This window comes from Nothoprocta perdicaria, unplaced genomic scaffold (genome assembly GCF_003342845.1).
Source record: "Nothoprocta perdicaria isolate Ctin4 unplaced genomic scaffold, notPer1 scaffold_248, whole genome shotgun sequence".
In the NCBI taxonomy this organism is placed as follows: domain Eukaryota; kingdom Metazoa; phylum Chordata; class Aves; order Tinamiformes; family Tinamidae; genus Nothoprocta; species Nothoprocta perdicaria.
This window is the reverse complement of record NW_020455475.1, coordinates 538,694-553,753: the sequence shown is the minus strand read 5'-3', so window position 1 is coordinate 553,753 and position 15,060 is coordinate 538,694. Positions and strand designations below refer to the sequence as shown.

The 15,060-nt window shown below is 39.6% G+C and overlaps 1 protein-coding gene across 1 annotated transcript in view; it reads right to left on the bottom strand.

Annotated features, from left to right (window-relative positions):
* The window catches only part of SUPT3H (SPT3 homolog, SAGA and STAGA complex component), a 238,513-nt gene extending 235,624 nt beyond the window's left edge, over positions 1-2,889 (bottom strand). Inside the window, exon 1 of the mRNA XM_026039980.1 lies at positions 2,786-2,889. Within this exon, the coding sequence (XP_025895765.1) occupies positions 2,786-2,889 (104 nt within the window). The remainder of the gene's footprint in view (positions 1-2,785) is intronic.
* Between the last annotated feature and the right edge of the window lie 12,171 nt (positions 2,890-15,060).

Here is a 15,060-nt window from a genome sequence, read left to right as displayed (position 1 = left end):
TATTTTTTCCAGCAAACAATAAAATTTATTTTTCAATGTGCTTATTACATTCAAGGAATTTCTTCAGCCCTTACCAGTTTAATAAAATTGCTTGTGAAAAATATTATTCAAAAACATAGAGGAGCTGTTTGTATAGCATTCAAAGTATAACTGCAGGTCTAAAGCAAGAGGAAAACGTYGATTTCTTCCATTTATATGGCCAACAATAACTTTTACATTCTGACAGAAGCATGTGTATACTGGCTGTGAAGGTAGTTTCAAAATACTTACCAGGAAGTGCATAGTTAAATAAAATTCAGGCTCCTCTGATATTAAAGAGATACATGGGCTTCTTCGACCCCTAAAGTTCATGTCCGCACTTTTCTTTTTTTCTTTTTTTTTTTAATAAAACACAAGTGTATGTTCTCTCCAATGAACATCACACACATATTTTTGTATAGATGATTGTAYTAGATGAGATGAATAAAAACACAGAATTCTCTTAACAGAGGAATCAAATGTCTTCTACGTGAAAAGGAACTTCRTACTGAAAATTATCCAATTTATATTGTACTGCAAAATGCTATAGTGGAAAGTGTCACCTGCTTCACCTACAAAACTCAGTCTCTTAACCACATTCAACTGAGAACAGGTTGTCCCTTTTAAAGCAGGGACCTCCAATAAGTTCTACAATAAGCCAGGGATATCTAAATTGCTATATGGGCAGTATATATCAGAACATGTTGCATGACACTGAAAGTGAGTCTATTACATATAAGAAAAACAGTAATATGTTGTTATTCTCATCCTCATTTAATCAGCATTACAAATTTCATATCTCCTAAAAGCAGCAGGAAGAGAGACTGTTAAGAACAAGCTGAGCATGTAAAAGAGGGCAAGGATGGCACATACAATGCAAAAGGTTTAAATTACTCTTATATATCATGGTCATGTCCATAACTGACAAAAAAAATAACAGTCCAAATGTAATCTAAGGGGACCCAAAACATCTCATATGCTGTGACCCAATCCTTCCAAACTACCTAAGTACTAAAAGAGAATATCAGGTTAATTTCTCTAATGTTTTACTAAAACCTCAAATACTTCCATTACATTAAAAAGTCAAATGCAACACATTTGTATTGCATGTTTACCCAGGTAAATAATTCGAATCTATAGAGGTTTCAGATACTTTAATCTCCTTATGGAAGAAAACTGCAGGAAAAAAAATGGCATATAGAAATCTTCAACTTTCCTCCTATTAACCTATTAACACCATGGAATGGCAAAGGACAAGAGTGGAACATATAGGATAAAAGTATTTAAAACTTTTTAACTCATACAAGGCAATATATTAGAAGCCACATCCCCACAAATGAATAGATATTCAATTACTAAACTAGCTTAAAATAACCAKAAGGGTAGCATCAGGATAATGTTCGGGATCCACACATAATTCCGATAAATAAAATTTCCCTGCCTAAAAAAGTTACAGAATTTACCGTCAGAAAACAGATGATGTAACTAGTTTGATTTAACTATAGCTTACTAAAAATAAATAAATAAATAYGATGAAACACAGTAAAAGGCAGCTCTCAAATCCTCCTAATATCTGGCATTCTTAAGGATCTTGCCAAAGTAAAGACCAGTAGTCTAAAATTAATTCCTTGTTAAGTCCATACTACTTTACCTSATCCTATTTTAAATGACATTCTGAATAGACTTCCAGAGCTATGACTTTAGTAAGAAGAGCCAAAAATTACCATTATCTTTTGAAAGAATGGATTTATGTGTCGGTATTCTGGGACTAGCTTTCTTCAGTTCATTTTCATCTCTCACAAACATACACAGGAGAAATTTTTTATAGTTATTTCTGCAAGATTTCATAAAGAAAAGCTTCCTTTTATGTGCAGCTAACGTGCAGCCTCTCTCCCCCCAGAATGTAAGATTCATAATCACATATTTTTTTAAAAGGACATATTTTGATACGAGTTTCTACAGTCTAGTTTCTTATCTGCAAGTTTAAAGGTTAGATATTCCTTAGCTTTGGTTTGAAATATTCTTTAAAGTGCCTGATAAATCAGGTGTATCAATCCACAGRAAAGCAAGCTCATTACCTTTGAGCTTTTCTTTTCTTACTCTACTTTCATCAGAGAAACCCATCTTGTACCATAAAAAAGAGTAAAAAATCTCATGCAATGGTATGACAAAGTTTGCTCTCTACCAAATAAAGATCTGCAGCCAGCAGAGGATAGTAGGTTACTAGTGAAGATAAAAGTCCTTAGAGAAAAAAAGAACTCTCCCGAGTGACAAAACCCACCTGTTTAAATAATTTACAAGGTTTTAGAAGTTGTAAGCTGCATTTTTTTTTCTGGTATCACAATTTGGAAGACTGAATAATTGGGTTTCTAAGATTTTGGTGTTAACTTAAATAATAAATAATTTGTCTCTGTAACAACTTTGCTTCCTATCAGCCAAAACCCAGTTATTTTCAGCTGTTCCGTCCTTTAATCTCATCGTGAATCCTATCATCTCAACAGTCTACCTTTCTGTACTAGCACTGAAAGATAATACAGAATTTAAWGAAACATATGACAATAGCAAATTTAACTTCCATAAAGAATCAACAAATATGGGGCTTAGTAGGTGGTTTCGGTTAATCACCTAATTCACTTTTAAATATTTTCCAAAGCAGAAGTAAAACACTAACAGATCCATTATTAATCTCTGCTGTTTCTGCTTTCCCCACCACCTCCACATAGGCRTCTGGTGCAGAGATTCCCGGGTGCTTGGGCAGCTAACTTACATCATGCTTTGCAGCTCAGGTGTAAAGCTTGTTGATTTTCCTGAACCTCTTCCACCGCTTGAAGAAGCGGCCGTTGACATCGGGCTGGCCACAGTGCTGCTCATCTGAGTAAACAGAAACAAAAGCACTTAGAAATATATTTTATCTTAAAGAGAAAACAGTAACAACTGCACATCACTTCACAAAAGCCAATGTGCTTGAAAAATCTCAAGGCTAATTCTGTGCTTCAAACAGAAATCATAAGGCCATAACCCTACAAGCACCAATGAAAAGCTACTAAGCTAAAATCACTGTTTTTCTAGTATATATGGTATGCACAGGCACCACTACCTTGCCACCTGAAACACACATTTACATTTGTAGGGTATCACAAGAAAGAGTAAATCAATAAAGCTGAGAAGAATAACATGGAATTCCAGAAAAAATCAAATGAAAAGTTATCACATCTTCATGATCACTGAGATCATCAAAATTTCTTTTAGAGATGCCAGGTTTACCAAGGTCTTTATAATAGAAACGTGTTATAAACAAAAAACTGGTACTCGTACATTAAAATACCTACATGACTAAAGGTATTGTTTTTATATGAAATATTTTATGATTTTTCTATACAAAATTCTTAACATAGCTCACTCGTTCAGTTACACTGCTCAATTCTTGGACTATTAGCAGCACCAGCAGCAATGCTAATGAAAAGCACATGTTAATATGATCCATTTTTCAGCAAGGTCACTAAAGAGATATTACCTTTTTTTCTACTTTAAAAAATTTAATTTAAGATTGATTTCTTCTCTAAAAGAATAACCTAAAAATACAAAAACAGATTTATATCARATGCAAGTATTGCAGTGAAACACTGCTGTTTCAAGAAATTCTGTAATACTCTAGATACAAAGTCTAAGATCTTTCTTTAAAAGTAACAGAATTATTATTTTTAAAAGGCTAAGGATATAATAGCATGTGGATGGACCAAAAAAAATAACAAAAAGCTCATGCATTTTGATATGTTTACATTTTTTATTAACGCTTTCAAGTAGATTTTACCAGACTTCTGTTTGTCTTCAGGCAAATCCTAATTTAGGTCCCCATTCTGCAAGCACTTATGCACATGTGCAACTTTAATCACATGTTTACTCCCACTGAAGTCTGATTTTAATCACATGAATAGTTACACACCAGGCTTAAGTGTTGGCAGGATCTTGCCATAATCAGCAGTTACCAAAGAGTCATATAATCTAAACAGTCAAATTAGGAAGTTAAAAAAAAAAATACATCTATAGCATGGAGGAAGCTGACAGTGTATTTCAAGGAAGACACATCAAAGGGAGTGATAGGGAGGCCAAAATTGCACCGTGTACCATAAGGTGTCCACAGATTTGGAAATTTATACTTAGTTTCTGTGTTTTCCATAGTTTACTCTTCATTATTTAAGTAGCCACCTATATCTAGCACCGTGTCAATATTCTTAATTAAATTTCAGTATACTGTAAATTCTATAGAGCTTAGTAACTTAAAGTATTTTTTTTAAAAATGGAAATATTTATGCAGAAGTCTCAGACAACAAAATTACTCTGTCAGACAAACTCCCACAGCATCCTCTCTCTTCCTCTCTTCCCTCCATTCTTTCTTTCTTTTTTAATTAATTGTAATCATCAGTTTAATCATATCTATATGTATCATGAAGGCTACATTTGCAGAACCTAGTCCACATAGTTGGATTTTTAATTATTTTGAGTTTATTGAAAAATGATTGAGTTTATTGAGATGAACATCTCAGCTTATGCTTTCTGAAATGATGGCAAAATAAAAATTCTCGAAACATGTCACTCATACCTGTCCTAGGAGTCCAAAGGCTAAATGGTACATAACGACTCAATTTTATATTTTTTAAGAGAAACTAAGTGCACCATCCAAAGCATGTGCTTATTTTCTTTAAGCATCCAAGGCAGGCCTTTTGCTTTATCCACRCTGTTGCTTTCTACTGATTTAAGAAGCAATCTCGTGAAATGAGGAGCAAGCCACAGTTGTAGAGAGTTTCAACCCGGGTGTAATGGTCGTGTGCCTCCTTTGGAGCAGCCCTGGAGTGCTTTAGAGCAAGTATTTTTCAAAGTTCCTGTCCCCTGAATGCACAAGAACAGTCCAAGTATCCACAAGGTCTGTGCATGCCTATCTGTAGGCTTGGTTGCTCAAAGCTTATCTGCTAGTGATTCACTCCACTCAGCTCTTCCTCCTGCAACCAAGCAATTTAACTTCCAAATCAAGCAGGTGTACAGCATTTTCTTGACATAAAAAACAACAGCTTGTTAGGCTTCGTCAGACCCCTTAGAATAATTACTTCCACAGCCCACATTTTGTTTGATGGTTTAGATAATTAACTTCTTTACACATCAAAGTCCCATCATCCGTATGTTCTATTTCCTTTCTTCCGGACATTAAAAAAAATAAATAAATAAGCAAGAAAAAAAAAAGCAGCCCATTCAAAAGCAAAAGCGCTCTCAGATCCATTTTCTTCAATAAGTTCAGCTAACATGAAATTGAAAAGCCTACTGTAATCTTCAGTGGGTCAATATAGTATATTTGTTTTTGCTCAGAATGGAAATGCAGCTGTTTGCCATATTCTGCAAAATGAATTCAGATGTTCAGATTAARCCCCAGATTATTTCAGCCTGGCTCATTTTAATCACGAACTCAAGCAAGGGGAAGATAACATCTGATTAACACTATTTGAGGCTAGTAATTATGAGGTCCTACCTAAATACGTCCGGCTTTTGCAAATTCTTTTCCCAAAAGCAAAATATTGCTATCAAATGTATAATTAAAAATACATATATTCAAAATTTTATATATAAAAGCTATCAACACAAACAAACTTTCAAAAGAATCAACTGTAATCTCAATGCCTTTGGCATTAAACTGTCATATTAGAAAATCATACTTGCTCTGTTAAACCACCATAATAAAAAAAAAAAAAAAAGTTTAATCTGAAGAAAACTAATTTATCAAGTTTGGGCCCTTCCTTTTCACTGGTAACAGACTTGCCATTCGTAGCCATCCTGCATAATCACAGCCCCTTGCTGAAGTTCCCCAGTGCTACTAACACAATTATTGCTGTTTAACCAATAATTCAGCAGCTCCCTAAGCTTGAATTTAATACTTTATTTTGCAGAGTCCCAAATCTGTGCTGTTTCATATCATTTGGTGACATGCACAGGCAGTCTCAAAAAAGTCACAGTCAACACGATCCCCTTTTATTTTGAAATGCTACCCCTGTACATTCACCAACTACTGCTGCCAAATTCTCCAAGAGGATTTGGAGATGATGCCTTCAGAGACCCAGAACAGGAAAAGTCCTGCACTAAATCGGTTAATGATCTAAACTCAATCAGGAAGAGCAAATGTTTATATTAATGCAACCCTGGCTCTGCAAATCCTGAATGGATCGAAGCCTAAACTGAGGCAGTGTAAAATAAAATTGTGTTCTCACAAYGTGAATCAGGAAGACAAAGTTTTGAGGAAAACGGGGCATAACCACAGTCAGTAAATACATTTGTTTTCGGTGTTTTCAAAGTGAATGAGGTCACACAAGTCTAACTTYTCTATCTTTCCTTCATAAATTTTAACTAATCGGTCTCTGGTATAAGCTAGAGATGGTGTAGAATTACGGAGGAAAAAAAGAAATGAGAAAAAAAAATCAGTGCTTCTGCATATATTCCTATATTAAATATATTATTGCAGAATTTACTCTTGTGACAAATTAATTCAGCAAACCTACATCCAATGTGGATACTGCATCAGTCTTTCCTTTCCTTTCATATACACATTTTGAATATAACCCAAAATCATGCAAAAAGCCAAAGACTGATGTATTTTCATGTCTATAAACTCAAGCATAGCAGGAAGGAAGGAAATGAATGCCATGACTATGAATTAACATAACATTAAAACTAATGTTTTTATTTTCGTGCCCTGTATTTCACAGTAATTAAGTTGCCACCAAGGATTTTACCGAATGTACGCGCTAAGCAGCACACAAGAGTGCAAGAAASAGTCTCCTAGGCTTGGAGATGTTAAAAACAACTAACTAAATACTGCATTTCAAATGCTGGAATATATACGTATCCAGGATCGTGAAATTAAGTGTAAATACCAACAATTCAGTCCTTAAGCTCTCCCGAGTTGAGCAAGCAGGCTAAAACCTGACACACGTTGAAATTAAATATCTCAGGTAAGTACAAGGAAGACCTAGATCTTACAACAGATGAAAGATTCAAAATATATACTACAACTTCTTTATCAGCCTCTCAGCTCTCCAGAGTTGCACAGTAGCTATTAGCTTCTTCTTTGACACATAAGAATTAGCTCTGCTTAGAGGCAACAAAATGAATTCCCTAAATTTGCCTTCTTAAAACACAAGCAGAGAAGGCAAAGGAACAAGCTTTCAAGGAACAGCCRGAAAGCCCAGGACGAGGAACAATCTGTAGGCACTCAGTGACACATCAGCATCAGGCCTGTGTATGATGATAGTGTTCAAAGCTAGGGATGCAATCTGAGCTTCCTTTCATTTCTAATTTAATTAACAAACTATCATCAAGCAGAGTGCATACACTCTCTTGCTAAGCAGAGCGTGTTACATCTGTTATTGCTGCTTTTTATTACCTGATACACTAGATTCATATGGCCTTTCCATTTGAAAGCAAGTAACAGAAAAAGTGTTCATCTTGGAGCCACCAATTCACTGTCAAAATTCAGTYACCACACTGACAAATCGGCACCTCRTCTTTAACCAGGACATTCCCCATTGGATCAGACCATGCTCAGAATATCATTTTCCCCCTTTCCATTTATCAGGCAATGCAGGTAATTCACTCCTGTTTAGAAATTACAGAAGACACATGTACACCTGGAAGTGACGAGAGTGAAACAAACATTCAAATGCAACTAGGCATAGAGATTTGGATGCAATTCTGTCCTCAGCTTCGGATCTCACACCAGAAATAAGACACCCAAAAGAATAAAACCTATTTTACTGGTTTCTTCACAAAATTCCCATTTTGCATCCCTACGGCTCTGAGGGGTGAGAAAATAAATGTGAATTCTGCTGAAGAATTTAGATCAAAGAAATAAGCAAGTGCAACTCTCTTTCACTAACTTTGCAGGGAAAGAAAACACGCTGGACCTATAACTGCTTACAGACTGAATATAACCCTGCAGCTCTGTCACATTCTACCACCATTTCAAGTATTTTACATGAAATGTCTCCTGTATCTCCTCATATATCACACTATTATCTGTTCAGCCATAACAACTTGACACGACAGTTATTTAAGCCTAAGAAACAGACAACAGGAAGGATCTGGACCACCTTATTGAACTATTTTGTAACTATTCTATTTACACTATTTATACCATAAAATAGTTACATGTAACTATTTCAGATTGAGAAACATACAGCATACTCCTACATGGGAGATAGGTRTCTGCATCTGGATATATTTACAAGCATCTCTCTTGGACAGTTTCTAGGTTTCTAACTGAACTCTAATCAGAGCTCTGACCTTCCCCACAAATGAACTAAATATCCTGCAAATAAATAAATAAATAAATAAAGGTTCCATAGGTCCCTAAAACCACAGGCTGTAGCGATAATCYGGTTTGGACTAGACACCACCTTTAAAAATGCATTATTCAGGCAGTATTCTGAATCTTTCTTAGAATGTAAAGTTAAATTTTATGACTACAACTGTTCTCAGTTCTATTTTTCCTGATGGGAAAACATTTCAAAATAAGAACGATTACTTGCAGCACCCCTAATGCCAATTTTTGAAACACAGATGTTGACTTGAWCAGCATTGACCCTGGTACCTTTGACATGCAGTTTCCTGATGGGCTTCCACAAGCTCCTATTTGCATCCCTGCTGCCTGCTTCCACGGGAGCACAGGCCTAAGTAGTTTCCTTTTCTTTACCTACTGCACATTTCAAAATATTTAGACTTTTCACAGAYAAAAGAGAGTCATTAACTTCTATTTAATTTCTATGGGATATAAATTCATTCATTTATTGATTTATATGGGATAATCACACTGCTTGGGTTTGGTCTCACTTKCAACAGTGAGTGGATCTCACTGCTYGAGGGCATCATATGAGGATGGCACCAACAGGATCAAGATTAAGGGCTATTCCAAAATATTAGATGTAAACAATTCTTAGAACACATGCAGCTTACTAAATTCCAGCTTGCCTTTGCTGACAAATTACTAATTCACTAATTAAATTTCAKACAGCTTTATTTTGTATTACTTAAAATTAAGCCCATGACCGCCATTCAGTTGGTTATGACATTCAAAGGCTTAGCAAATACTCTCAAGTTTGCATGAACAATGTTAAATCTGCCTTTGGAGGTCTCTCTTTTGCCTTTTTCGAGTATTCTAGTTAGAGATCAAGAATCTCCAGAACAATCAGGACCAGGAAATCCTCAGTAGCATCAGCATTCCCATCTACACAGCAACCACACAAAAAAGGCCCCAAATAATTTCTGATAAGCGTGTTGGCAACACRCAAGTCTGAGCCAGCCCCAAATCCACCAAAGTTAACAGAAAGAACGACACGGTCTTCCACAGCATTTGCATCTAGCCCATCGTAAAGAAAAGTATGTAAAAATGGAAAGAGGGAAGGTGCACCGCACCCTGCCAGCTTAGGTAGTGCTTGGTCTGAAGGGAGAAGGCTTGTACCAAAAAAGAAAGATGCGAGAGACAGTTCAAAGACTTCTGGAAAAAAATGTAAACACCTCCACAGTAAAACTGCAACCCTTGCACAGATTCTCTTAGGAAACCTGCCAGGCCTCAGTAAATCATTAACATTGATGCCATACAGCCTGGCTGGGTGTCCACAGTGCCAGGCTCTTACCTCCCCTTCCCCATGGGAGCGAATATCTCACGTGTACGTTATGCTTTACGTTCACAGACTGCAAAGGCCTCCTTGGTGGAGTTTCTAGGGACTTATAAATAGCTGAGCTGTACACAGGGCATAGGAAAGCACAGTTAGTAAATGCTAATCAAAAACAATGAAGGTCTACAACGCATTCTTCTAGACTAGCTGTTATTCCTAGGCTTTGCAAACACTCGCCAAYGATTACTCTAAGGCTATGGACCATCACAAGACTTCTACTGATAAATGCCATGCCTGCTTTCTTGAAAGAAAAGGAGAATAAGAATTACTGATGCTTCCCAGCACCAGAGACACCAGATGTCAATGCCCAWCCTAGGCCAAAGCCCCGGCGCGCGGGTCCTGTTTGCGATAGGAGCCTCTAGAAACYTGTCCAGCGTGAGCTGGGGCTCCAGCGATCCGGGCGAGCGCGGCCGCGCGAGGAGCGAGGCAGAAGCTGCTGGTGCGACCCACTCGGGCCCAAAGCCGCCGCAGGGCTGGCGGGCAGCGCTCCTCCGGCCGCTTCGCCACGTGCCCGGGCGCCGCTCGCTCCTCGCGGGGCCCACGCGGTCCTCGCGCCTCCTCTGCGGGCRCCGTTTCCACGTGGCGGGCCCGGCTTCTCCCCAGCCACCCCCTCCCTCGCCCCGCAGCAATTAATAAATGATTAATAACAGGCCACGCTGCCCCTGCTCCGCCGGGTCAACAGCGCCGCGGCCCCCTCGGGAGCGCCCCTGCTAAGCCGCCCAGTCGCCCGCAGCGCGGGCTCGCTCAAGGCTCTCACCCCGGGCACGGCTGGGCGGCTGGATGGAGGCTGCGGAGCGCAGGGGAGCGCGGAGGGCAGGCGGGGGCCGCCCGGCGTGGCCGTGCCCACCGTCCCCCCGGGGCGCCGCCGCGCGGCCACGGGGAAGCGCGCGGGGGAAGCGGATGGACGGGCAGGGACGGAGCAGGAGCCGAGCGCGACGCCGTGCCGCTCCGGGCGCCGCCGGCAGCGCGGCTCCCCCCGCGGCAGCGGCCGCGGCCTCCCCGCTGGCCGCGGCTGGGGCGCGCACGCTGCCGAGGGGAGGGCGCAAAATGGCGCCGCCCGCGGCGGGGAGGGACGGAGCCGGTTCCGCCACACACGGGCCGCGCCGCCTCCATGTGCTGTGTGGCAGCCGGGGCGGGGCGAGAGGCGCCGCCGCCAACGCTCCGCGGCGCCGTTAACGCTCCCGCCGCCGTTAACGCTCCCCGCCATGCGCAGGTGCCGCCTCAGGGCAGAGGCGCCGCCACAGCCCCGAGGGCAGCACGGCGCTCAGCGCCCTAGAAAACCTCTCGGTTTTGGTGTCGGGGGGTTCACGCTGAGGGGCCTCCCGCAGAGCGGGGTGAAGCCCTCCTCGCTCCGCGAAGCGGCCCTCGGCACCCGAATGCGGGTTTTTGTCCTTAAAAACGCCGCCAGATCTGTGCTCTGACGTTCTCTACTATCTGAGCTCTGCACTGCTCCAACCTGTGGTTCAACGCATACCAAGGTGGTTTTTGCTTGTCTTAGCAAGGTCCTTTTATATATTTATATATATATATATATACACACACACACACATATATATGTATGTATTTTACTTTTCATGGCATGTAAGCCGTTTTAGCAGTAACATCCTTTCCTACATTCTCCTATCAAAACAGCATGAAAGGGAATTTTCAACTGTTTKGTTTTTATAGCCTTCATTGGTAGGTTTTTGTTGCATTCAGCAGCTGGTGTATGTTAGGAGAAAGACTGATTTGTTTCACTGTGTAAACTGGAATTATTATATGTGGCTGGCAGGGGTGAAATGAGGAACTTGGTACTTTTTGGCTTATTGTGTACCCAAAAAAACTGCTTTTCCTGAAGGTTTGCAAGGAGCCTGGCTTCCAAAGCTGTGCTCCAGATCTTCCACTTTGCCCTTGCCAGTCCATATTTCGTTCAAATTCCTGCCTGCAAATGTGATGACATCTGTGTTTTTTATGCTAGGATTCATTGTAAGAAACTGACAGTCTAGAGACCCTGAAATTTTAGATAAATCATAGTATTTTACCTGTTTTTGGAGGGGAGGTTGAGGGAGGAAAATAACGAAAGAGGGAAGTCTTAACATATTTTAAAGTCATCTTGAATCACTCTCTTTTTCCTTTCACTTCCGTGTGTTTCCTTTTTGTATTTTTTTTTCCTTTTGCTACCATTCGCTCCTTTCCAACTACTTCATATAAACGTCTTAAACATCCCTGTGCTTCTCTCCTGATTGCTTCCTTCCCATTTCCACTTCCCATGTCATCTTTAAGAAGAGCAGGAGATGCTTCTATCCAGCTGAGTGTTTCCAGCCCCTCTCCATCCCACTGCTGCTTATGGTTATAAAAGTAAAGCTGACACCAGTTTAAGCATCGACAGGAAGGCAAAACACCAACCAGCTACGATAATATCCTCAAGAGTGAGAGGCCAAGGCTCTTGGTTCTTGCATTTACAGGAAATTCCAGTTATTCCTACAAGGAAGATGACCTGAACTATTCCTTCCTATTATAGTTCTTTAAACACCTGGACAAGCCCAGCCAAATCAGCCATCTCTTGGCCCAAAGTATTCTGTTAAGTTATCACAGTCTTTCATGAAAGAGCTACATATTTTTTAGGCAAATTCTGTGGCTGGCCAAAACCTTTCATTAAAATGAGGAAGGCAAAACTGCATGTTGCTGACATTTCAGTATGTATCATGCATCTCTTTATGCATATCAGAATTTCCCAGATTAATGGTAAAGCATAGAAAATGGAGAGGTTACTATACCAATTACAGTAACTGTAATATGGGAATGACTGGGAGAGTATGGCTAAGCATGTCCAGTGTGAACTAAATGATTTCCAGGAGCCTAAACAGTAACTTGTTAAGGTATTTCTCAAACACTGACAGAACATTTTCTGATTAATTTTGTTTCTGAAATACAAAAYCGTATTTCCCAGAGAGAGGGGCTGCAAGTTCAGAGTTGATTTAAGYTACTATGCCTTAGTATTCCATCCATTACTGCTTCTGTGGAGCAGAGCAAGACAGATACTTATTGGCCCAAAACCTTAAATTGATACAGCAAAACTTGTTAGAAGATAGTCCGCTCCCTCAAACAGGATGAAACAGGACTTAGGGATACACAATTTGTGTGTTTGACTAGTTGGTAAAAGTGCAGTCACTTCTCTCTGCTGAATTCTAACTAAACATTATGGAGAGGAAAAAAAAAAAAAAAAGAGAAGAAAAAAAAAAGATCAAGTTTTTATTATGCATGTTGCAGAACCATAAAAGGGAATATGCACAATTATTTTCCCTTTTCAGGTCACCTTTCAGATGCTAAGGTCGTTATAAACTGTCTCAGCACTTTTACAAACTGGAGCCTACTCAAACCATAATGCCTACCAAGTTTCACTTTTGAATAGGCCTGATTTTCTCTGTCATTTGTTTTCACTTTTAATTTCTTTGCAGAACATAAAAAGTCAGAAAAAGATTTTATTTTCCCCTACATAGCATRTAATTTACATCAATCATCCCAGGAGGTCAGTACCACTGGGGTGTCATTTAAATACAATGAATATAAAGTAATGAAGCTCTCGCTGGAGTGGATGGCCACAATTCTCGGAGAAAGAGGGAGAGAGAGAGAGAGAGAGTTTCCAAAGCATGTGGAGAAAACACAACGGGAGACCGAGTGAATTCATCACACCACAAAAATGTCTCCATCCTGTCGACAAAGTCATTAAAGGAAAATGAACCATTGTTACTCTAGACGCTTGCATTCCTTTGGCATAATAACTGCAGTATAGAAGCATCAGTGCAAAGAGAATTTGCACACACAAGAGAAAAAAAAATATTTTCGAAAAGAAAGTGTACAAATTATGTAATGAAAGAAATCCTCCATGCTCCAAAGAAGAGTCGGGGCCTCTGTAGAAGCCACAACTAATAAGGAACCCTATGCAGTGGTACAGGGTGGTTTATTTTCCTCCTGCCAACAAGTCAAACTAAATGCCAACATGGGCAATTCTTTCTCAGATAGCCCACAAATGATGTCCTCCTCTAATTACACCAATGTTTCTACCCACTGCTGATCCATAGCCAACCTGGTTTTTAAGCTCCCTTGTTGAGATTTCCCAACACCGCTTCCCTTCTTACATTTATTTGCTTTCCGTCATCTTTTCCATCTCCATAGAAGCAATAGGGGAGGAATGCAGGGATTAGAAAGATTTGCTRTGTTCAATTTTGTTTAATTCTCTGGGAAAGAGTGTCCAAATTGCAGAAAGTGTGACATGTGCGTACAGTAAATCACAGCATATATCCATTTCAGATATTAGAGTGCAGTTCTGTAGATATCCCTCAAGGAAACACCACTTTAAAGCAAACCAGCATGCAGCCCCTGGTTAAAAAGGTAGCTTTAGAAAGTTACACTTCCTTTATTAAGTCATTCCATGGCAAATTCCTATTATCTGATATGCTGCTTAAAACAGAAGCACGCTAATTAAATTATCACATTTATTATTAAACTCATATAGGCATATAATATGTAGAAAGCCCCTTCAGTTACATTATTATTATTTCTTTAAATACAAAAGCACTAAATTGCTTTAAGCAAATGCTGAAAGCGAAATCTGTCTTCTGTTTATTTTTAGCAGAAACCCCAGAACAGAAAATCTACTCCAAAATGAGCAGAGCGCTACTGCACAGACGTGCCAATGAACACCAAACTCTACCTGTTAATTACAACAAATATGCTTGCAGACAACAGCAAGCGTGCTATTTATCCATCATTTACTGCCGTCTGCCGTCGAGGTGTAGTGAAGTGAATTTGTTTGCTGGCAATTGTCCCAATTAATTGAGCATGCTGTTTATTAGGGTGCTGATTAAAGTGTTCCCTGCAATATAGTAGTCAAGTATGAAGTTGCCAACTCTTATTCACTCCTGGCTCGTATGGATGAAAGCAGGAGAGCAGACTAGCACAAATATGAAAATAATGATGCATCCTGTGCCAAAGTGGATTTGAAGCTATTCCAATGCCTGGAAATTAAAGACCTAGAGAGACAGAATTAGGTAGCACCGTGATCTTGGAGCTAGAAATTTGTGTTGTGTCATCCAGCTTTAACCAAGAGCATCAATCTGTAATAGTTGCTTGGCACACGGGCTAGCTCTCTTCCTCTCAGAAGCCAACACCATATACACACCCTTAAGTAAGCAGCATACAAATGAAATGGCAAATTTGAAAAAACTAGAGTTGTCTTCCTGAATGGTCTAAGTCAATTCACTGGAAGAAAAGCCAGAAGGGTCCTTTTTGCTGCCACCCACTCCCTTTGCCTGTCCAATCAATTGTTTAAATACAGACCAGCGCTTAA